Raw genomic sequence first — 24,361 nt, 5'->3', positions numbered from 1 at the left:
GCTGTTTCCAAGTTTTGACAATTATGAATAAAGCTGCTGTGAACGTTCAGTGTGGACGTAAGTTCCTGTGTGGACATATGTTTTCAACTCCTTTGGGTAAATCCCAAAGTATGTGATTGCTGGATCATATGAGTACAGATAAGCATACGTTTAGTCTTATAGGAGACTGCCAAACTGTCTTTTAAATGGATGTATCATTTTGCATTCCCACCAGCAACGAATGAGGGTTCCTGTTGCTCCAGCATTTGGTGTCGTTTTGGTGTTGTCAGAGTTCTGGGTTTTCGCTCTCCTGACAGGTGGTACCTCATTGTTTAATTTGCATTTCCCTGATAACACACCATGTGGGTCACCTTTCATATGCTTATTTCCCATCTATGTCTCTTGGTGAGGTGTCTGTTAAGATCTCTGGCCCTTTTAAAAATTGGGTCGTTTGTTTTCTTTTTGAATTTTACGAGTTCTTTGTGTATTTTGGAGAACAGTCCCTTATCGGCTATGGCCTTTGCCGATATTTTCTCCTAGTCCGTGGCTTCTCTTTTCATCTTCTGAACAGTGTCTTTCACAGAGCAGAAAGTTTTAATCTTAGTAAGACCAGCTTATCAACTCATTTTCTTTTTTTTTCTTTCTTCCTTTTTCTCTTGCCTTCCCCCCCTCCCTCTCTCTTTCTTTTTTCCCCTCCTTTCTTCCGTCTCTTTCTTTTTTCTTTCATTTTGAAATAAAACTTTATTGTGATTTCTTATGGTTATAAAAGGACAGACAATTGCTTGGGAGGGGCGTACTCCCATAAAATGTCCGCCTCCCTTCTTGGTATGCCACTGGTTCCTATCTTTACTTGTTCTTTGTGTCATTGACCTACTATTTTGAGAGGATCATGTTAGCAACTTCAGACCAAAATTGTTGCTTTACTATTCCTCCCTGGAATTTGATCAGTCCAGTTGACACTGTACGTATTTTGAGGCTGTTGGTTGGCATCATCTATATGACAATTCTATCTTCTTTGCTATTATTTATTTTACTTCTTTGTAATGCATGTAACACCTCTGTGTTTTATGATAGTTTTGTCTCAAATTATGTTTTGTCAGTTATTAAGACTGTCATCCAACTTCCCTTTTTGTTTATATTGGCCTTTTAATTTTATATTTTCTAACTTTCTGTATGTATTTCATTTCAAGGATTAATTCTTTCTTTCATGGATTATGCCTTTGGTGTTATATCTGAAAAGTCATTGTCAGACCGAAGACTGTCTAGATTTTTTTTCCTGCGCTATCTTCTAGGAGTTTTGTAGTTTTGCATTTAATATTTAGGCCTGTGGCCACTGTGAATTAATATTTGGGAAGGTTCTAATGTCTGTGTCTAGATTCATTTTCTTGCAGGTAGATGTCCTGTTGTTCCAGCACCATTTTCTTTTCTATTTTTGTTTTTGAGACAGGGTCACACTCTGTCACCCAGACTGAGTGTGGTGGCACAATCACAGCTCACTGCAGCCTCAAACTTCCTAGCTTAAGCAGTCCTCCTGCCCCAGCCTCTCCAGTAGCTGGGACTACAGGAGTGCACCACCAGTAGTGCCCAGTTAATTTTTGATTTTTTTCTTTTTCTTTTTTGAGACAGAGTCTTGCTATGTCACCCAGGCTGGAGTGCAAAGTGGCACAGTCTCAGCTCACTGCAAACTCTGCCTCCTGGGTTCAAGCAATTCTCTAGCCTCGGTCTTCCAGGTAACTGGAATAAGAGGTGTGTGCCACCACACCTGGCTAATTTTTTTTTTTTTTTAATTTTAAGGTTATTTTTATTTACAACTTTTGAAAAATGTACATTTTTTTTTACATGGGTTACTTGTGCAAAGTTAGATTTAGAAGTGATAAATGCATAAAAGGTGACAATAGAGCATTAGACAAAACATTTAAAAGCCTTGTCCCATACTGCTACTTAAAGGTACTATATATCTAAAAGTATAAATATCCAAAAAAAAGATTGCAGATGTTGGCTTTAAGGTTCTCAGATGCTGAAAGGGAAGAAATTAAAGCATGCAGCAATAACTCAGGATTTGAGTGGAAAACAGTTTGCCACAGATATGCTATGCTCCCTTCCTTGAATTCATTAAGACTATAAAATAAAGATGGAGAATTGAGTTTATTTATCTAGGGCAGCAATGATCCTTTAAAAATACGAAAGGATTTCCAATTTTCCCTAGCTCAAAAACTGATGGTTGTTTCCATTGTGCTCCCACACCTCTTTTAAAAAGCAAAAACCCAGAAGACCAATATTCTGAAACTTAGCAAAGGTGTGCCCAGTCAGTAGCTTGCAAAGAGGATTTGTCAGTTACTACAATTGCTGTACTCCTTTAGTTGAGTCCTTCAACATTCTCCTTCTTGCCAGTAAATACTATCTAGTAATTCATGAGTGAGATCCTAGTAACAATAGGATTTTTAGCTCCCATTCTTCTCAAAATTGTTTACATGGATTTGTTTCTGTTCTCTGTAGACCACATTCCAAACACATTCACTTCTAATCCAACAGAAGTGAAGGACTAGCCAGGATGAAACACTTCAGTAATCATTTTGTTAAGAATAACATCCTGGTCATCAAGCTATGCATATGCACTTCTTGTATAACAATTTACCTTAAATCTTAAAGTACAATAATAAAAATAACTGCCTGAAAACTGGAAATGAAATACAACAGAAAAACTTAAGCATTAGTAATTTTTTGCAAGTAACCCAGGTACAGTACATTTGATTTCAAAGAAGGTGTTTTCTGATGTTTAAGGAGAAGGTAGAAGGGGTAGGAAAACTTGGCGAGGGAAGATGGAAACAGCACAACAGCTATTTTGCTTTTAATAAAGTAAATGTAATGACAAGAGTAGGGAGGTGACAAACACATCAATATATATTTTTCTTAATGGCCAGCTTCTTCTTTAACTGTACCCGGGGTCAACAATCGCGCCAGCTTTGTTCTACTATTGCAGAAACACGCTTTTCATATTCCCGCTTGTTCTCCTGGTACAGCTGAGCAGCCTGGCTGTTTGCTGGACTATTGGGATTGGGTTCATCCAATAGAGACTGTATGGATGTTAGAATCGAAGACACATCATAGGTTGGACTCCAACGGTTCTGAAGTATATCCAGACATATACTACCATCTGCATAGACATTTGGATGGAACATCTTAGAAACAAATCTAACTGTAGGTGGCTTATTTGGATATTCTTCAGTGAATTCTATTGTAAGTTTAAATGTTCCATCCTCAAATGGGGTCCCTTCAGGCCCGAAAATGACCGCGTTCCACACCATTATGTTGTTCTCGGACGGAGCCCCGCTGACTCCGGCTGGAGGATCCTCCTGCAACCTCTTGAAGTCCCGCATGAGGCGCCGGCGAGCCGGGGTGGACATATCGCGGACGGTGTTAGGGGTGGGGCATACACTGGGGTCTCGGGTTCCTGCGGCGGACGAGGAGGCCCAGGAGGCAGAAGCAGCCGGAGAAGGGGAGGCGGAAGCACCCAAAGGTACCGCGCTACCTCTCCGAAGTCGAGGGTCGGTCTCACACCTGGCTAATTTTTTTGTATTTTTAGTAAAGGCAGGGTTTCATCGTGTTGGCCAGGCCAGTCTCGAACTCCTGGCCTCAGGTGATCCACCAACCTTGGCCTCTCAAAGTTCCTGGGATTATAGGCGTAAGCCACTGCACCTGGTCAATTTATTATTTTTTCTAGAGATGGCATCTCACTTTGTTGCCCAGGCTGGTCTGGAACTCCTGTACACAAGTGATCCTCCTACCTCGGTGTCCAAAAGTGCTGAGATTACAGGCATGAGCCACTACACCCAGCCCAGCACCATTTTTTGAGGACGTTTTTCTCCAATGTGTTCCCTTTGCTCCTTTGTCAAAGATTAGTTGACTAGACTTACTTGGGTCCATTTCTGGACTCTCTGTTCTGTTCCATTGATCTATTTGTCTATTCTCTTTTCTTTTCTTTTGATACAGAGTCTCACTGTGTCACCCAGGCTGGAACGCAGTGGTGCCATCTCGGCTCACTGCAACCTCCGCCTCCCAAGTTCAAGCAATTCTCATGCCTCAGCCTCTTGAATAGCTGGGATTACAGGCACATGGCTGTAGTAGAGATGATGGGGTTTCACCATGCTGACCAGGCTGGTCTTGAGCGCCTGATCTCATGTGATCTGCCCACCTCAGCCTCCCAAAGTGCTGGGGTTACAGGCGTGAGCCGCCGCACCTGGCCTATTGTCTATTCATTTACTTGTACCATACTGTCTTGATTACTGTAGCTTTATAGTGAGCCTTGAAATCAGACACTGCCAGTTCTCCAGTACAGTACCATTTGGATTTCTTATTTTATGACAGTAATCATTTTAAAGATTTTATAGTCCCAATCTGATTCTGTTGTCTGAAGGTGTGCTGTTAGTGTAAGCGGCTCTCAAGTGTGGCGAGTTTTTCATGTGTTTAAGAATGGTGGAGCTCTACCCATTAATGGCTTTGTCCGTCATGAGGGTCCTCGTCATGAGGGCTCCATTGTGAGAGGCCCCTCTGGAGAAGTTAGCTTTGCTTCTGTCAGGATCTCTAGGGAAGGCTTGTTCCTGACTTAAATGGGATTACGTTCTAGGTTAGTGTGATGTTTGATATAGGTTTTAGGTAGGTTCCCTTTATCGGCTTAAAGACATTCCTCCATTTATAGTTTGTTAAGACTGGCTAAAAAAAAACAAAAAATGGCTGGGTGCAGTGGCTCATGCCTACCTATAATCCCAGTACTTTGGGAGGCTGAGGCAGGCAGATCACTTGAGGCCAGGAGTTCGAGACCAGCCTGGCCAACGTGGGGAAACCCCATCTCTATTACAAATACAATCACTTAGCTGGGCTTGGTGGCATGTGCCTGTAATCCTAGCTACTTGGAAGGCTGAGGCATAAGAATTACTTAAACCCAGGAGACCGAGGTTACAGTGAGCCAAGATCACTGCACTCCAGCCTGGGTGACAGATTGAGACTCTGTATCAAAAAAAAAGAAAGGAAGAAACTCAGGCCAACTTTTAAATAAACAAATAAATAAAAATTTAAAAATCATAATGGCATTAAATTTTATTGACTTATTTTGCTGCTTCTGTTGAGATAATCCAGTGTTTTCCCCCACAATTTTATTTGTTTATTTATTTATTGAGACAGAGTCTCACTCTGTCACCCAGGCTGGAGTGCAGTGGTATGATCTCGGCTCACTGCAACCTCCACCTCCCGGGTTCAAGCAATTCTGGTTCCTCAGCCTCCTGAGTAGCTGGGATTACAGGTGCCTGCCACCATGACTGGCTAATTTTTGTATTTTTAGTAAAGACATGGTTTTTACCATGTTGGCCAGGCTCATCTCAAACTCCTGACCTCAAGTGATCTGCCCACCTTGGCTTCCCAAAGTGCTGGGATTACAGGCGTGAGCCACCATGCCAAGCCCAAATGTAATCTTTAATATGGTAAAAATACATTGAAACAATTTTGTATATGCTGTTGAATTTAATCTAAGATTTCATTCAGGATTGTGGCATCTATGTTGACATACGTGACATAGGCCTATACTTTTCTTTTCCTCTAATGTCCTTACCCAGGACAATTTTGGGTTTGGCTTTCAAGATTACACCAAAATGATAAATTACCTAATGATTTCAAAAACCTTTTACTATATCTTAATACAGATCCCTTTCCCTCCATTTTCACCACTGATGCCCTCTGGACTGTGGTCATTTCCATTTGCTCCCCACACAGAGAATATTCCCACACCAGGCCACCCACTTGACCTGTATCAGTCCCAGGTCGCAGAGAGCTAAACACACAGCAGTAAAGCCACTGCTGTAACTGCTGGAGCCTATGCAGGGGAGACACTCCGGGAACATTTGTGGAATGAATGAGTGAATCCTTGAGCCAAACTAACTGATATTTTGTCCTCTGCAGAAAAGGGGCCTTGCTGTTCAACAACATATTTTCTATCGTGCCTGCGATCTTAATGGGATGCAGCAAAGTCGCCAAGTCCTTTGAGCTTATCATTATTTCCAGACTTTTGGTGGGAATATGTGCAGGTAAACAATGCTATGCTGTATTGCCATTCTGTGAGGGTGGTCCAGGAGGGGGACAACAGGCTCCCAGGGACTAGAACCAATCTGTGATCTCCGAAATGTATAGAAAGCCATTCCTATGCCTCTACCGTGAAACAGATGCTTGAGTTCTACGTGGGTCTCAGGTGCAAAAGCAGGCAGAGCTTTACTGTGATGTGTCCTACAAAGACACATCTTTGAAAGACTGAAATGCAGAATCTTAACCTGGGAAGAATCCTTTCAATCCAATCCTTTATCTCTATATGTTGTCAACATATTTAGAACATATTGAGATAAAGGATCACACACACACATATATAACCTTATCCTTACTACATATAACACAGTCTCTTCCATTTTATTTATTTATTTATGAGACAGGGGGATATGGTTTGGCTCTGTGTCCTCACCCAAATCTCATCTCAAGTTGTAATCCCCATGTGTCAAGGGAAGGACCTGGTGGGAGGTGATTGGATCACGAGGGCGATTTCGCCCATGGTGTTCTTTAAACTGTGGGTGACGACCAGTTAGTGGGTGGTGTTATCTGTTTAATGAGCAGCATTTTCTTTTTAAAAATAGAATAGCTGGGTGCAGTGGCTCACACCTGCAATCCCAGCTACTCTGGAAGCTAAGGCAGGAGGATCACTTGAGCTCAGGAGTTTGAGACCAGCTTGGGCAACACAGTGAGACCCTGTGTATTAGTCCATTTTCACACTACTATAAAGAATACTCCCTGAGACTTGGTAATTTATAAAGAAAAGAATTCTAATTGACTTACAATTCCCCCTGGCTGGGGAGGCCTCAGGAAACTTACAATCATGATGGAAGGGGAAGCAGGCATGTCTTATGCAGCAGCAGGTGAGAGAGAGGGAGAGAAAGTGAGAGGAGGGAAGCTGCCTTATAAAACCATCCAATCTCATGAGAACTCAGTATCACAAGAACAACATGGGAGAAATCTCTCTCATGATCCAGTCACCTCCCACCAGGTCCTTCCCTTGACACATGGGAATTACAACTCGAGATGAGATTTGGGTGAGGACACAGAGCCAAACCATATCCCCCTGTCTCATAAATAAATACACACACACACACACACACACGTGAGAACCAGGTTGCAGTGTAAAATGTATTTCTGTGTTTTTTTACTGTAGGTGAGAGTCAAAAAAGCTTGAGAAACAATCTAATGTATGAATTCCACCACCAGAAAGGTGTTGACAATGCCACATTTTAAGTTTTATAGGGGAAGTTCAAGTTTGCCAAGGCGTCCTGAGTCCTATTCCTGAAACACCCACCAGCTGAGAGGGTGCTGACTCTCTGAGACCTCTTATCTAACAACCTGGGAGGTGGTTTCTCCTAAGCCTACTCTGTTGCCTCCAAGCCTAGGCTGCCAGGCTGTACTGTGGTGACGTTAGAAAACTCTCCCATAGCTGCTTCATACTGAAGAGAAATGAGGGTACAGCCGTGTCGGGGGCTTTCGCTGAGTTGCTATCCTTAGTCGGCAGTATTTCTCAGGCCCAGGAGGAGAGACGCATCCAGGGTGCAAGCTCTCAGGGTCCTGCAAGTGCAGGGTGGGCCCCTGGAAGGAGCCCCTCCTAGGGACCTCACTGCCTCCCTCCAGTCACCGTCCCAACATTGCCAAGGAACTCTCATTTGTTTCTTCCAAACACAGGGATAGGGACAAACAGATAATTTGGCTGGCAGTCTGCAAACCCCTCAGCTGGGATTAATTGGCAGTAACAGAGACATGAAAAAAAGATGAAAGACGTTTCCCAAGCACGGACTAAGTCATGCCCAAGGGAGGCTGATGAGCCCCATGGCAAACTTTTCCTGGTGCTCAGCTTTCCCTGAGAGTACCCGACTGGGTCTTTGCCATCTTGCCCTGACCTGTGGGTTTTGTCTGCAGTGGGCTCAACTTCTTGAAAAATAGATGATTCCTGCCCGGCATGGTGGCACGTGCCTGCAGTCCCAGCTACTCGGGAGGCTGAGGTGGGAGGATTGCTTGAGCCCAGGAGTTCTGGGCTGTAGTGCACTATGCCTAGCAGGTGTCCGCACTAAGTTCGGCATCAATATGGTGACCTCCCGGGAGCGGGGGACCACCAGGTTGCCTAAGAAGGGGTGAACCGGCCCAGGTCAGAAACAGAGCAGGTCAAAACTCCCCGTGCTGATCAGTAGTGGGATCGTGCCTGTGAATAGCCACTGCACTCCAGCCTGGGCAACATAGTGAGACCCTGTCTCTTTAAAAAAAAAAAAAAAGAAAAATAGATGATTCCTAAAAGTTGTCAGCAGTGAGCAGGTCCAATCACTTTTCTGTTGACCATTAACAATACAGAATTGTTTCCAACGGAGAAATAGTAGCCTTCAGTAGATAACCAATCAGTTAAAAGTCTCAACCTTCACTCTGAAGTCAGCAGTTCTCGAAGTTTTAGGTCTCAGGACCCTTTGCACACTTAAAATTATCGAAGGCTCCAAAGAGCTTTTGCTTATGTGGGTTATATTGATCAATATTTGCTGTATTAGAAATGGCAAGCGAGAGTCATATTAATTCATTTTTTTAAATAAGCCTATTACATGAAGAGTTGTTTTGTTTTACATTTTTGTAAATCTCTTGAATGTCTGGCCTCATCGAAGAGAACTGAATTCTCAGACGTACTTCTGGGTCAGGTCAGTTGTGATGTGGCGTGGCGGGCAGTCTCTGGAAAACTCCCATATGCTTATGAGAGAAAGAGAATGAAGAGCAAATATCGTCATCTCAGGATTATCACAAAAATCGTTTTGATCTCACAGACACCCTTAAAAGGTCTTGGGACCCCCAGGTCCTCAGATCATGGTTTGAGAACACTGGCCATTGGGTACATAATCCATTAGCCGTCAGTTTTTCACATACCTCCTGCAAGTCAGCAGAGTAGGTCACCAAGCTACGTGCTGCTTAGACACTCATTTTAAAACCACCCATATGGCCGGGTGTGGTAGCTCATGCCTGTAATCCCAGAACTCTGGGAGGCTGAGGCAGGTGGATCACTTGAGATCAAGAGTGCAACACCAGCCTGGCCAACATGGTGAAACTCCATATCTACTAAAAATATAAAAATTAGCTGGGCGTGGTGGAGCAGGTCTGTAATCCCAGCTACTAGGGAGACTGAGGTACAAGAATCGCTTGAACCCAGGAGGGGGAGGTTGCAGTAAGCTGAGATCGTGCTCCTGTGCTCCAGCCTGGGCGACAGAGCGAGACTCTGTCTTGCAAATAAAACCAACAAACACAAAAATAAAACCACCCATATGAACAAGAACCACATGGCTTACTCTAAAATGAAGTAAACAACTACCTTGACAAGGGGATGCCAAGACGAGTGTGACTTTGACTTGAACATGCTCACACTCACTGATTTGTTATTAGTCAACTTCTTGGCAGGAAGACTGAAGGTATTCATTGGCTCAGAGGAACTTAAACTTATTGTTTGTTGGTTGGTTGGTTTGAGATGGACTCTTGCTTAGTCGCCCAGGCTGCAGTGCAGTGGCGCGATCTCAGCTCACTGCAAGCCCCACCCGCCGAGTTCAAGCAACGCTCAAGCCTCAGCCTCCCGAGTAGCTAAGACTACAGGTGTGAGTCACCACGCCCAGCTAATTTTTTTGTATTTTTTGTAGAAATGGGGTTTTGCCCTGTTGGCTAGGCTGGTCTCAAACTCCTGGCCTCAAGTGATCCACCCACCTCGGCCTCCCAAAGTGCTGGGATTACAGGTGTGAGCTGCGGTGCCCAGGAGGAGGAATTTAAACTTTAAAAGCCACTTTGCTCTGACTCTAGCGTCAGAACTAGCTGGCTGGGAAGTCCTTGTGGAGTCATTTTAAAGACAAAAGTAGAGATTGCTTTCCACCAACATATAGGTAACCCCATCTTGTCACAGACCTCCTGAAGTTTGACTCCTTATGTCCTTCACCAAGTTAAGGTGCTCTGGCCGCTAAGTGGCCCCAGGCTCTTGTTAAGTGGTAAGGACAGAGCCTCCACTTCAGCTCCCAGGAAGCCTTGCCTTCCTCTGCAGCTCTTTGCCCTGGGCCTGCGAGGTGTTGCCCCCTTTTCCCACCTAGGCATGCTAAGAGCTGCTTTAAAGACTGCCCTTCTTTGCTCTGAAAATGGAGAAGAATCGGTATTAATGAACTGTGATATCTCTTTTCAAATACTAAGCAGAGACATCTGTGGGTAGAATTGCCAAGCAGGAAAACATGGCCTTAGGTACCCTCCCGTCTCAGTGCCATCCATCACCCTGCCATCGACAGCAGCTGCAACCTCCACTTGCTCCAAACTCTGTTCCTGAGGGTCTCCCTGTCAGACACCCACATCCTCTGAGCCTCTGCTTGATCCAGGACTGGCTACATGCTACTTGGACTAGTAAAACTTCCTCTCTATCCCCAGCCTCTGGATGTGCTTTTAGGAGAATTAAATAGGACAATATGTGTGAAAATACTTTGGAAGCTGTAAAATTAAATTTTGTCTATTTTTTTATTAACATCAGGCAACATCTCATTCTGTAAAATATAGTAAGTTTTCCCTCCACTAGATTACAATGGAAAAATGTACAAGTTTAAATACTGGGGATTCAGAAGTAGTTCAGGCATTACATACATCCCAGAAATGCAGATATTCCATAATATGTATTGAAGTTTCTAATGTTTACTGAGACATATAACTTGTTCTTAAAAGTATATGAAAGTATCTCTGCATTGGTTTATTATATGCTGAGGGCCAGGGGTCCTTGGCCATACACACATACACACACCATGTACACACATACACCCACACAGGATTTATATATATGTGTATATACATGTGTATACGCATACACACACACAGAGGCCATATACACATACAACATGCCATGTATGTATACACACACCAGGCCATATATAAGGCCATATATATATTTATAAACACACACACATACACAAGCCATACACACATGCAGGCTATACACACACACACATATATATATGTATATATATACATATGTTTTAGTGGAAACAGGGTCTCACTATGTTGCCCAGGCTGGTCTCAAACTCCTGGCCCCAAGTGGCCTACCCTCCCCACTTAGCCTTTGCAAGTGCTGAAATTACAGGCATGAGCCATCATACCCAGCTGCCTTACCATTTATTAAACAGATCCTCCTCAAACAGCAGAAGTGTGAGCGGGTCTAGACTCAGGCCGGGGCAGAGGGAAGGCCCTAGGTCCAGCTGGCCGGGGCCCCCAGATGACATGAGCTGAAACAAGGGACCCTGTGGGTGAGCTCCTTTGATCTGTTTTCTCTTTCCTTAAAGTATGAAGAGCTAAGAATTAAAAGAGGTGTTCGCTTTCTCCTTTGCAGTTTTCAGAGAGTTCTGGCCCAAATAATGTGATTGCTAAGAATAATATACTTGAAGACACAGCTTGTCCCTGCCAGACTAATTTTTCCTGATGGTGTTTCGATTTCGCCTCCTCCCAGGTTTATCTTCCAACGTGGTCCCCATGTACTTAGGGGAGCTGGCCCCTAAAAACCTGAGGGGGGCTCTTGGGGTGGTGCCCCAGCTCTTTATCACTGTCGGCATCCTCGTGGCCCAGATCTTCGGTCTTCGGAATCTCCTTGCAAATGAAGATGGTGAGTTCAGGGCATCTCGGGACCACCCCTACCCCTTCACCACCACCCTTGGCCCCTCCTCATTCTCCAAAGCCACCACCACAGGACAGGGCTTTCTGCGGACTGGCCTCTTCTAACAGGTGGCTGTGCTTGGGGGGCCCATCCTTTCCTGAGCCCACACAGCAGGCCCTAGACAAAGGCGTGATGATGGACTGGCCAGTGTTTACTCTCTAGTCCCTCTTAGGAGATGGACGAGGTGGCTTTGAGTGATCCACTTCTCTGTCTGCTCAGCAGCTGTCCATATGGAGGCCCGTGGCATAGCAATGACAGCCACCAGTGTGCCAGGCTCTGTGCTTGGGGCAGGCCCAGCATCAGTTCACAGGACTGTTCCTAGCAACACTGTGGCCTGGGGCTCGGTGACGATCCCATTTTGCAGACCAGAAAGGGAAGTACCAGGAGTCAGGGTGGCCTGGCCCCATGGGTGAGGTGGTGAGGACATCCTAGACTCTGCCTCCACCCTCCCCAAGACAGCCCGAGGCCTGGCATGCGGAAGTTGAACAGATGCCTTTAACTGGTATTGTTTTTGCATGACTTTCTCCCTTAAACCATCATCAGTCATCCCATCAGCCAAAACATAAGCCATTTCCCGTCAGGGTTTCACATCCTGCCTGCAAGTCAGTCAAGTGGACCATCAGGCTCTGTGCTGCTTAGACGCTCTCTATAGAAAGTGCTTGTTGTGGGCCAAGTGCCAAGTCTTTTTTAGTAACTCATGTGTTCCTCAGAACAGTCCTATGAAGCCTAGGCCAGTATCATACCCATTTTACAGGTATATCACCTGAGGCACAGAGAGATTGGAAAACTGCTCCAAGGTCTCAAGCGGATGCAGACCCACGGCACAGTGCCACATGCTCCTGCCTCTCCTTCACTCCTGCATGTGTTGGGGACACTTATGCTGAGGTGCCACGCCCTCATTAGGAGATGGGACCAGAAGTGAATCAGCCAGGTTCCTGCCTCAGGGAGCTCTAGCAGAACTCAGAACCACACTAGGCACTCTAGGCGTTTGTGAAGCTCTCTGCTTCGTTTCCTTGCTTTGCCTCTAGTTTCACCTTTGGCAGGGGCAGGGTGAATGTTACCATTTCTGAACTTTACGGAAGGGCCTCGCAGTGTGTGGACTTGAACTCAACACTCAACGCCTCTGTGAGAGGCGTCCACGCTGAGTCTTGCTGCGTGTTCACTACAGTATCAAACTCCACTCCTGAGTGCAGCCAGCGCACGTGTCCCCTCTACGTGGAATATTCAGGACATTCCCACTGTTTGTGGTGTCCTTTCTATCATCAAATCTGTGGTGACCATTCCAGTTCAGGCATCCTGGTAGCCTGGCTTCTCTGGGCGCAGAGCTGGGAGCGGGCAGCTGGGTCAGGCCGGGTGTGCCCAGCTCCTCCAGCCCCTGCGAGACTGTCCTCCGAAGGACACGGGGACGTTCTCACCAGCACTTGGTGTTGCTGGCCTCGTGGGTGTGGTCCCTCTGGTGGGCTCAGTAATTCATCGCTGCTGAGCCCTGACGCCGGCGCTTCCCAAGTGTCCACTGCGGGGGATCGCTGTTCTTAGGTCTGGGAAAGCTGTGCCCTCCTGACCTGTGCCCCGCTCAGGGTGATGGGGCCGGCTCCGTGCAGAGGGTGCCTGTTGGGTGGTGGGGAGGCCGCTGGTGCCAGCTCTCTGCCTTCCTCCCAGGCTGGCCGATCCTGCTGGGGCTGACTGGGGTCCCCGCGGCGCTGCAACTCGCTCTGCTGCCCTTCTTCCCCGAGAGCCCCAGATACCTGCTGATTCAGAAGAAAGACGAAGCGGCTGCCAAGAAAGGTAATGAGGGCCCGGGTGGGTGCGGCCTCCAAGCTTTGCCCCCGAACCCTGGTCCGACGGCGCCACTTCTCCCCAGCCCTGAAGACACTGCGCGGCTGGGACTCCGTAGACGCGGAGGTGGCCGAGATCCGGCAGGAGGACGAGGCGGAGAAGGCCGCCGGCTTTATCTCCGTGCTGAAGCTGTTCCGGATGCGCTCGCTGCGCTGGCAGCTGCTATCCATCATCGTCCTCATGGGCGGCCAGCAGCTGTCGGGCGTCAACGCTGTATGGGCCGGGCCGTGGCTTGGGAGCTGGGGAGGGCTCGGGGGCGCGGGGCGTGGGTCCCGGCGCAGAGGCCGCCACCTCCGGGCAGCCGCCCAGCCTCGCGCTTGCCTTGCAGATATACTATTACGCGGACCAGATCTACCTGAGCGCCGGCGTGAAGGAGGAGCACGTGCAGTATGTGACGGCCGGCACCGGGGCTGTGAACGTGGTCATGACCTTCTGCGCCGTGAGTGTCCTGGGAGCAGACCGCAGCCTCCACCCAAAGCCCCTTGGGCCCCCCACGTCCCAGCCTCAGCGCCGCCAAGAGGGCAGCCCGTGGTTCCCAAACATGGAGGCCCAGCCCCTTGTACAGAGGCTCTGTTTGGGAGGTGGCCCCGCACCGGCCCTTCACACTTGGGCCTGCTGAGCCGCACCGGGCCTAGGGCGACGGCCTGACCGGAATGTAGGGGCGCCTGGACCGGGCAGCGCCCACTGCCGGGTGGCTCCAGGCCCGGGATACCTGGAGTGAGGCTCGGCCACTTCAGGATGGGAACAGGCTCCGTGGGGGCAGCGTCTCCGGTGCACGCAGACATCTGGTCTCCCCGGCGGGCGCGGATCCTCAGGCTCAGGGCTGTGGGATTAGGAGGCCCTAGAGCTGAGTCTCAAGGGCGGGCAGCTGGGGGCCCCGCATCCCGGCCACAGCCGACCTCCTGCTGGCCAACCGAGGGCATGTCTTGCACACAGGAGTGAATGTGCACGCGGGTGGGCACCCGGCTTGCCCAGCTCTCCTCACAGCTGCCCCGTGGGAAGGGGCTGGAAGGAGGGTGAAGCTGGGCCTGTCACCTGAGCCCTGCCGCCCTCCTGTAGGTGTTCGTGGTGGAGCTGCTGGGTCGGAGGCTGCTGCTGCTGCTGGGCTTCTCCATCTGCCTCACAGCCTGCTGTGTGCTCACCGCGGCTCTGGCCCTGCAGGTGAGGGCGGGCCAGGGTCCCCGGAGCCCAGAGCTGCACCAAGAAGACCAGGGCTCCCACTCTCACCCCCACCTGTCTTTAAAAGGAAAGGGAGTCACAGTGAGCTGTTTTAGCAAATACATGCGGCCAGACATCTAGGGGACCATGTGTCCTACTAGCCCACAGCCCAGGTTCAGCTGATTTCCCAGTGGCTCATCGAGGTGGCACTGCTGGGGGAGGAGCCAGGTGCCATCTTCCACCCACCAGGGCAGGTTGGCCGCACCCTGGGGTCCCATCCTAGCTTGTCTGCTCCAGGTGAACCAACTGCTTTCTCTCCACAGGACACGGTATCCTGGATGCCATATATCAGCATCGTCTGTGTCATCTCCTACGTCGTAGGACATGCCCTTGGGCCCAGTACGTACCTGAAGCTGGCCTCAGGATGTCACCACCCCCTCCAGGCCCAGAAGCTCCTGGCTAGAGCTCCTTAGAGGCATCAGGGATGGCCCAATGCAGCCTGGAAATGGCATCTCTTCCCCCCTCCACTGCAGGGGTGGGGTGTGGCACGAAATGAGGGTAAAAATGGTAAAGTAGTGGTGTGGGTAGGAACACGCAGACTGTGCAAGCAGCAGAGTGGGCCTCACAGGTGGTCGCTGGCCGGCCATCCCTGTACGCTGCCATCTGCCTCCTGCATGCTGCCCCCCAGCCTGAGTCCTGGAGATGCCGCTGCTCCAGGGCCTGCATGGCCAGGCCTGGGATGCTCGGGCCTTCTCTGCCTTCAGGGAGGCTGTTCTCCTCCCCCAACAGGTCCCATCCCCGCGCTGCTCATCACTGAGATCTTCTTGCAGTCCTCTCGGCCATCCGCCTTCATGGTGGGGGGCAGCGTGCACTGGCTCTCCAACTTCACCGTGGGTTTGATCTTCCCGTTCATCCAGGTGAGTGGGGCCCACTCTCACCAGATCCCCACGCAGTAGAGCGTGAGCCCTTGGGCAAGCCCCGTCCCACACGTCACCTGCCCCTCTTCCCACAGGAGGGCCTCGGCCCATACAGCTTCATTGTCTTCGCTGTGATCTGTCTCCTCACCACCATCTACATCTTCCTGATTGTCCCCGAGACCAAGGCCAAGACGTTCATGGAGATCAATCAGATTTTCACCAAAATGAATAAGGTGTCTGAAGTGTACCCAGAAAAGGAGGAACTGAAAGAGCTTCCACCTATCACTTCAGAACAGTGACTCTGGAGAGGAAGCCAGTGGAGCGGGTCTGCCAGGGGCTTCCTCCTTTGGCCTGTTTTTCTGACTTCTAGCTGTCTGTAAATATCCAGAAATAAAACGAGTCTGACGTGGAATGCAGCCCTCATCTCCAGCCTCCCCACCCCAGTGGGAACTGTGCAAAGGGCTTCCTTGCTGTTCTTGAAGCCGGGCTGTCTCTCTCCAGATTGGCCCCTCACCAGCCCCGAGTCAAGGGAACAGCTGGTCTTCCACCTTGCTGGGTCAGCCTTTGTGTGGCTCCTGGTAATGTAACAAAAACAGTTACTATAGTGGCGAAATGGAAGGAACCAAATTTTGCCAGATAAACTGACTCTGTGGCCCCTACAGATCTTCTGGGGCCCTGAGCATTTGTTTAGAGCCAAATTCATCCTCTTATCAGATCCTCTTCCAGAAATACCTGTCTAGGAAGGTGTGATGTCAGAAACAACGACATCCAGAAAGCTCAGGAACAGGTGCCTGTGGAAACACTGAGTCAGAATTCTTAATCCTAAATTATATTATTAGTGGAAAATGGAATTGCTTCTGTATAGTCAATAAAATGAATCTGATCACTTTTCAACAAGACATGCTGCTGTTCTGAGAGCAAGTGCAAGGCAGGAGGAAGTTCCGGGCTCCTTCAGGCAATTTGACTGCACAGGTATTAGTTCCTTGAGGCCAGGGGCTTGGTTGGTTTTGTTTATCCCTGAATCTCCAGCATTTAGAAGAGGGCCTCCGGAGGTTGAGGTGGGAGGATTGCTTAAGCCTGGGAGGTGGAGGTTGCAGTGAGCTGAGATTTCATCACTATACTCCAGCCTGAGCAACTCAGACCCCATCTCAAAAAAAAATTTTTTTTTAACTGGGCATGGTGACACGCGCTTATGGTCCCAGCTATTTGGGAGGCTGAAATGGGAGGATCACTTGAGCCCGAGGGGTCAAGGCTGTCCTGGGCCATGATCGCATCACTGCATTCCAGCCTGCATGACAGAGTGAGACCTTGTCTCGAATAAATAAATAAATGTAAGATTGAGCAAGCTTCCAAATGTCCTCAGGTGTGTAGTGAAATCTTGAGGAGTCTTGAAATCTTGAGACTGTGGCCAGGGAGGAAGGGAAAAGGAACAGGGTCTTGATATGGTTTGGCTATGTCCCCACCCAAATCTCATCTTGAATTGTAACTCCCATAATTCCCCTGTGTTGTGGGAGGGACCCTGTGGGGGATAATTGAATCACGGGGGCAGTTTCCCCCATACTGTTCTCATGGTAGTGAATCAGCCTCAAGAGATCTGCTGGTTTTATAAGGGGAAACGCCTTTTGCTTGGTTCTTATTCTCCGTCGTCTGCCACCATGTAAGATGTGCCTTTTGGTTTCTACCATGATTGTGAGGCCTCCCCAGCCATGTGGAATGGTGAGTACATTAAACATCTTTTTCTTTACAATTTACTCACTCTATGGTATGTCTTTATCAGCAGCGTAAAAATGCATTAACACAGGTCTCCCCCCAAAAATATAGAGAGCTGGAGGCTTTTCTTAGAGATATGAATAAAGGGTGCAAGTGTAAGTGTATGTATGTGCAAAAATATAGATAAAACCTTGAAAGGAAAGTGCTGAATGGCCTGTACAAGAAGTGATGTCTTCTCCTGGTAGTTGGGTGGCAGAGACTGGTGGCCGGGAGAGACAGTAGAGGGACTTGGGAGCACCTTTTGTGGGTATGGAATGGCGATTCCACAACCAACAAGCTAAATCACTCACAAGCAGGTCCAGAGGAAGTAAATAGAACACTGTGGTTGAACCATCCTTGACCTTCTGCAGCAGGGATCTGCATCCTGGAAGGGGCACAGAAACAACCAAAGATGAAGGCTCTGAGAGCTGAGGAGTAGCCAGGTTAGGATATCAGAAGTCAAGACACTGTGGCACCTCTAATACAGGGGAGGCTATGAAGTTTATGGTTCTGGATGTCTACTTCCTGGGTTCAAACTTTGGTTCTGCCATATTAATTGTGCAACTCGGGCAAGTTACTTGGCTTTTCTGTACCTCAGTTTTCTCTTCTATTAAATGGAACTAATAATAAATGTCTCACACGGCCATCGTGAGAATTAAATAAATTTATATGTAGATCAGTGGCATATGTTTAGTATTCTTAGATACTTTTAAGTGCTTGGGAATAAGCATTAATCTTGAGGACAAATAAACTTACACATAAGATACAGTGAGAGACCACTATGCGTGTATACCAGGATTGAGCAATACAGTAAATGGTTGGCAGATGGTGGAGCCATTTCACAGTTGCAATGGGAGGTTACAGATAAGCAGGGAGAGAGAGCGAATGATCCATGTGGTAGTAGATCATTATCTACTCCAAGTAGACTTGGAGACCTGGGTATGAACTCGCATGCAGTTTAATATAGATTCAGGCTAGTATACAAATATTTATAGATAAGCATCTACATATGGGTTAGTAAAATACAGCAGGAGGACAGGTGTGGGAATACAGAAGGGAGGTGAGGAATTTGGAAAGACAAATACAATTTCTCCTGTTGGAGAAGATGCGACAGGAAGGTGAGGGATGGGCATTCCAGGCAACAGGCAGCACAGAGAGCTGTGGAGGCGTTCAGGGACGCTACAGGTTATTTGGTCTGAAAGTGAAGCCAGAGAGGTAGCAGGGGGTGTGGGGTGGGGACAGCTGTAGTGGATCATGTGGGTCCCAGGAACCGAGTTGAACTTCATTGTCAAGGCAACCTGGGGTTATGTGATGACCGAGTTTCCAGGAGCACCTGGCAGTAATGTGAAGGGGTGGGGCTTGGATAGGGAGACCAGCTGGTGAATAATGAGGGCCCAGCAAAGCCCTCCATGGTCAGGGCTGAATGTGAGGAAGCATTCAGAAAGTCAGTAGGATTTGGGATCCACTCAGCCCTCAGCGGTGAGCAGTCTGGCGTCCCTGCTGGGTTTCTAATATGGGCCAATGGGGAATGGCTGGAAGAGCTGGTTGGCAGGTTTTAGGAGAAGATCATATATACTTTTTGGACCTGTTGAGATGGAGGAGATCATGGGACACACAGAAGATATCTAGAAGGAAGGTGGCATGGGGCTCTGGAGCTCAGGGGAGCAGGGACATAAGTTTGGGGAAACCACATATCTGTTAGCACCTACTGTGTACCAGGTCCTGAGTGAAAGGTGCAGTGAAGAAAAGTAGCCCAAGGGGTGACAGGTGGAGAAGCAGCTGAAGAGAGAGAGGAGTGGGGCTGCTGGGGGGCAGCGTTTGCAAGCGTCTTATAGGAGAGGGTTGGCCATGGTTCAGGGAGTGATAGGAGGCAGCTGATGCCGAGGCAGAAAGGGGGCGGGGAAGAGGAGGGGGCACTGTGCAGACACTCAGTAAGCCCCCAGGAGCATCAGAGATTCTATTCTGAATGTGTTGGGAGGCCACTGGCTCACTTGAGCCAAGCGTATTCTGATCTGATTTGCAATTTAAGAAATCATTCCAGCTGCTCCGGAGAAGAGTCTGAAGGAGACCACGAGACAGCAAGGAAATCAGATCCTTACAAAAGATCTGAGAGTAGGTTAAAGCACCATGTTTGCATAAGATTGCCCCAGGTTTGCTGACCGAGAGGATGAAAGGTGGGAGGTGGGCTGGGTGTGCTGGCTCGTGCCTGGAATCCCAGCACTTTGGGTGGGAGGATCACTTGAGGCCATGAGTTCAAGACAAGCCTGGGCAACATAGTGAGACCCAGCCCCCGCCCCTGCCCGGCCATCTCTACAAAAAGTAAATATAAAAATAACTGAGTGTTGTGGTGCACACCTGTAGTCCCAGCAGCATGGGTGTCTGAGGCAGGAGGATCGCTTGTACCTAGGAGTCATGATCACACCAGTGCACTCCAGCCTGGGCAACAGAGCAAGACCTTTTCTCAAATAAGTAACTTTTTTTTTAAGATGGGAGATGGAGCACCGTCCAACAAGGGGCACAGGGAAGCCAGCAGAGAGAGCAGAGCTGCCAGGCTGTGCCATTTGCTGAGACCAGAAAAAGAGTCCCCCTTGGATTCAACGACTCAGTGACCTCAGGGAGTGCTATGGGAGGTAGTGTGGGGGCAGATGGCAGACTACTAGGGTGAGGACTGCAACTGAGGCAGAAAAGAAAGATTGGGAGCTCTAGTTATTGTTCGCTCTTCCTCCCTTTGCTATTCCTGCTTGAGTGGGTGTTTTGTCACTTACAGAACACGTACACATACATAACGTAAAAAATAGGTATACACATGTTGGAGGTTTGTAGCAACATCTTCTTACTGGTGGGGAGGCATGATTTTCTTATAGATGTGGACCACTGGGGGCCAAGCTGCCTGCAAAGATCAGTGAAAGCCAAGGAGAAATGATGCTCTGGGAGAATTAGACAATGTCAGGGGATGGTGATGCCTCCAGATGGCCTGCCACTGCCATCACACCAGCGGCAGCAGGGAGGCACAGCCCAGGCTGCTCCCGGAGTGCTGTGGCAGCTGCCCAAACTGCAGCTGTAGATCCCAACCTTCTGCTCCATGGAGCAGGCAGGAGGCCCCCCTGACCCCCAACTCATGCAGCTGCAGCCACCCAAACTGTGGCTGCAGACTCAGGCATCCCTGCATTCTTGGGGGCCCAGGAAGGCCCCTCTGCCCTCACAGGCTTGGAACCATCTGCTCCTGCTACCTGGCTTCTCCCTGCTGTCGGCACCCACTTTGAGGCGCTGCCAGGGCTGCATGCTCCAGAAAGCAGGAGCTGGGGCCAAGCAGGAGCCCCACCCCTTCTGAGTTCGTGGGGGTGGGAGCTCCCCAGGTGCAGCTGCAGCTGCCCCCCAACTCACCAGGCGCAGGCCCTGGGTGTCACTGCAGTCTGTACCTTCAGGGGCCCAGCAAGGCCTTCCCATACCTCCCCTCTGTCTCCACGGCTTGGGGGTGTCTGCTCCCACTACCTGGCTTCTCTTCACTCCTGGCACCCACTCCAGTCTCAGAGGAGGGTTGGGGCTGAGCCTGGGCACTGTCACAGGTCAGCTGGGTGTGCACACACCCTGGGAAATGCTGACATACCAGCTCCCTGCCACCTTGGCCCCCTCTGGAATTTGGGCACTGATAAGCATGAGAGGGGAAGCTGAAGGAGTGCTGAGGGTGGCTCAGTGCTAGCCTGCAGGTGCCCCTTAGTGCAAGCAACCTGGGCACCACAGACAGCTGTGGGAGGCAGTCAAGTTCCTGAGTGGGAGTAGACAGGTCCCCATAAGATCCCACCTTCAGGCAGGGAGGACCTAAAGGCTAGGAGCTGGGCTGCCAGTCCTGCAGACCAGAGTGGAGACTTATGATGCTTTTTCTGGGCCCACCCATGGTCCTCCATGGACCAATCAGCACATACTTCCTCCCCGCTGAGGTCCATAAAAGCCCTGGGCTCAGCCAGAACAGGGCAGAGGATGGAGAGATGACAGGATGACCAACTGCAGAGAGGAGCTACCCTCTCCAGGGGCTCCTCTCTGCTGAAAGTTGAACACTCAATGGAACAATCTGCCTGCAGAGAGGAGCTACCTACGTGGGTCTCCTCTGAGCTGTTCCAACACTCAAGAAAGCTCCTCTTTGTCTTGTTCACCTTCCACTTGTCTGTATACCACATTCTTCCTGGATGCAGGAGAAGAACTCAGGCAAAGGTGCCACCAGCCACAGGAGTTTCTGGCCAGAAAATCGACACCCCAAAGATCCCATAACAATGCTGAGTTCCTGGGATGGGATCAAGGTCAGGACACTTGGCAGGTGAGAGATGGGGCTGATGAGGGTTCAGATCCGTTTACTCACCACTGTGTCCACCATGCCTGGAACAGTGGCTGGCACAGAGTGGGGGCTCATTCAGTGTTTTTTGAATAAATGAGTCTTGGGAGGGAGGATTGTAAATGGCTGACAGCAGAGCAAGAAAGAATGGAGCTAGGGAGGAGATGTCAGCCCCCAGAAGACACATTCACAGCCCAAATCAGGCAGCTGGAAGGTAGGTTTGACCAGTGTTTTTCATACTTCCAGATGTCACATACCAAAACGGGGTAGACTAACATCAGGCTGCCTCTTTCTATTTTGCAAATAAAAACATTTTTTAAAAATTGGTCATGTGTACTGGCTCATGCCTATACTGTAATCCCAGCAGGACTGCTTGAGCCTGGGAGTTTGAGACCAGCCTGAGTAACAAAGTGAGACCCTGTCTTTAATTGCATATGTATATATATATATACACACACAATTTTTTTAAAAATGAACTCTCATCAACAATCAAAATGAGGAAAAGAAGTTTTGAAAGCAAGGACATTTACTATCTAGGAAGGATGTAATCACAGAATAAATTTCAGTCTTTTAAATCGAATAGATTTTTCTTTGTGAAAACCTCACTCCATTGCCCTGTGTCCTGGTATTGTCTAGTGGCTTAACCACCAGGAGAGAAACGTCAGGAACAAGGGCAGGGCAGTGCTGTTCCATTACAGAAGGGCTCTCAGAAAAAAGAGCTGAAGTTCCCATCTGGAATATTAGTTAACTGAGCCTTGCCCACTTCAGTCTGCTTTCTCCAGGGCCATTTCTTAATTCCTGCAGGAAGAATGAGAAAGCAGGTAGTTGGCATCAAATATGTATGATCTGGTTTTCTTATGCATGAAACTTTCCTTTTTCCCCTCCTACTATTCTTCAGTGAATTGAGTGCTTTTTCCCCCTTTCTTATGTGTTTGCCTTTTTCTTTCTTTCTTTCTTTTTTTTACAATGGCACCATCTCAGCTCATGGCAACCTCCACCACTCAGGATCAGGCAATCCTCCCACCTCAGCTGCCCTACTAGCTGGGACTACAGACACATGCCTCCATATCCAGCTAATTTTTATATTTTTTTTGTAGAGGCAGCGTTTCGCCATGTTGCACAGGCTGGTCTTGAGCTCCTAAACTCAAGTGATCCACCAGTCTTGGCCTCCCAAAATGTTAGGATTACCGGCATGAGCCACCCCACCAGGCCCTAACTGAATGCTTTTTGAGAAGCTGCTCTCATCATCCCACATTCTGCACAGAACTGGAACATGTAAGTGATATATACACGGCATCTTCTGTCTTTAGGAATTTACAGTGTAGCCAGGAAGATAAACACCATGCATACCTTTTCCCTCCTTGCACCCTTGAACTCAAAGTGGGTCACCAGAGCCATCTGTGAAAATCTGGCTAAGGTCCCTGCTCTTGCCAGATGTCTTAATTCATTTTGTGTTGCTATAACAGAATGCCACAGACTAGGCAATTTATAAGCAAAGAAGTATATTTGGCTCATAGTTCTGGAGGCTGGGAAGTCCAAGATTGAGGAGCTGCATCTTGTGAGAACCTTCCTGCTGGGTGATAACATGGGAGATTTCTCTATTTCAGCCCAGTGAGACCCATGTCAGAATTATGACCCACAGACCCCTAAGATAAGAAATTTGTGTTGTTTTAAGCCACTATGTTTTTGGTAATTCATTACAGCAGCCATAGAAAACTAGTATAGCGATTTGGGCATTGGGAAGTGGAGTGCTGCTGTTAATACCTAAATACTTAAAAGCATGGAAATGGCTTTAGCGTTGCACAATGGGAAGAGGCTGGGATAATTTTGAGAAGCGTGCTATAAAAAGCCTAGATTGTCTTGAACAGACTGTTAGTAGAATTGTGAATGTTAATGACCCTGCTGGTGAGGACTCAGAAGGGAGGGAGGAGCAGGGCGGAGAAAATGCCTGTCCCTTTAGAGAACACCTACAACAGGCCAGGCGCAGTGGCTCACACCTCTAATCCCAGCACTTTGGGAGGCCAAGGTGGACAGATCACTTGAGGCCAGGAGTTCAAGACCAGCCTGGCAAACATGCTGAAACTCCGTCTCTATTAAAAATGCATGGCCGGGCAAGGTGGCTCACACCTGTAATCCCAGCACTTTGGGCGGCCAAGGCAGGTGGATTACTTGAGGTCAGGAGTTCGAGACGAGCCTGGCCAACATGCTGAAACCCCATCTCTACTAAAAACACAAAAATTAGCTGGGCATGATGGCACATGCCTGTAGTCCCAGCTACTCAGGAGGCTGAGGCAGGAGAACACCTGAACCCAGGAGGCAGAGGTTGCAGTGAGTCAAGGCATGTGAGACCACATGCCTCTCAGCCCTAAATGCCCCCAGCCCTGCACTACCTCCTCCTCCCTACTTCCTCCCCCTCCTCCTCCTGGCCACTGCACACCAGCCTGGGTGACAGAGTGAGACTGAAAAATAGAAATAAAAATTAGCTGGGCTTGGTGTTACAGTTACTTGGGAGTTACTTGGGAGGCCAAGGCACAAGAATTGCTTGAATGCTGGAGGCTGGAAGCTGCAGTGAGCTGAGATCACACCACTGCACTCCAGCCTGGGCAACAGAGCAAGACTTTGTCTCAGAAAAAA

General features: G+C 48.6%; 2 protein-coding genes across 5 annotated transcripts in view; one reads left to right on the top strand and one right to left on the bottom strand.

Annotated features, from left to right (window-relative positions):
- SLC2A5 (solute carrier family 2 member 5) overlaps positions 1-16,545 on the top strand; it is a 36,997-nt gene extending 20,452 nt beyond the window's left edge. For all 4 annotated transcript variants that reach the window (XM_037729502.1, XM_037729499.1, XM_017503430.2 and 1 more), the window contains 9 exons: positions 5,929-6,053; positions 11,537-11,689; positions 13,400-13,525; positions 13,602-13,789; positions 13,905-14,015; positions 14,636-14,737; positions 15,058-15,133; positions 15,524-15,651; positions 15,747-16,545. In XM_037729502.1, coding sequence (XP_037585430.1) covers positions 5,981-6,053; positions 11,537-11,689; positions 13,400-13,525; positions 13,602-13,789; positions 13,905-14,015; positions 14,636-14,737; positions 15,058-15,133; positions 15,524-15,651; positions 15,747-15,950 — 1,161 coding nt within the window. In that variant the 5' untranslated portion in view covers positions 5,929-5,980 and the 3' untranslated portion in view covers positions 15,951-16,545. The remainder of the gene's footprint in view (positions 1-5,928; positions 6,054-11,536; positions 11,690-13,399; positions 13,526-13,601; positions 13,790-13,904; positions 14,016-14,635; positions 14,738-15,057; positions 15,134-15,523; positions 15,652-15,746) is intronic.
- Positions 1,765-3,540, bottom strand: LOC108285931 (ubiquitin-conjugating enzyme E2 A). Its single transcript, XM_017503453.1, has one exon. It carries the CDS (start codon positions 3,381-3,383, stop codon positions 2,925-2,927), a length of 459 nt encoding a protein of 152 aa, XP_017358942.1. The 5' UTR covers positions 3,384-3,540; the 3' UTR covers positions 1,765-2,924.
- Positions 16,546-24,361: the final 7,816 nt, after the last annotated feature.

The sequence above is a fragment of the Cebus imitator genome, unplaced genomic scaffold (assembly GCF_001604975.1).
Source record: "Cebus imitator isolate Cc_AM_T3 unplaced genomic scaffold, Cebus_imitator-1.0 Scaffold15, whole genome shotgun sequence".
Lineage (NCBI taxonomy): Eukaryota > Metazoa > Chordata > Mammalia > Primates > Cebidae > Cebus > Cebus imitator.
Note: the sequence above shows the minus strand (reverse complement) of the source record. Positions and strands in the feature narration are given on the sequence as shown.

Bases quoted from the DNA above. Each gene is read 5' to 3' on its own strand.
- LOC108285931 (XM_017503453.1), bottom strand. From the start codon at position 3,383: ATGTCCACCCCGGCTCGCCGGCGCCTCATGCGGGACTTCAAGAGGTTG.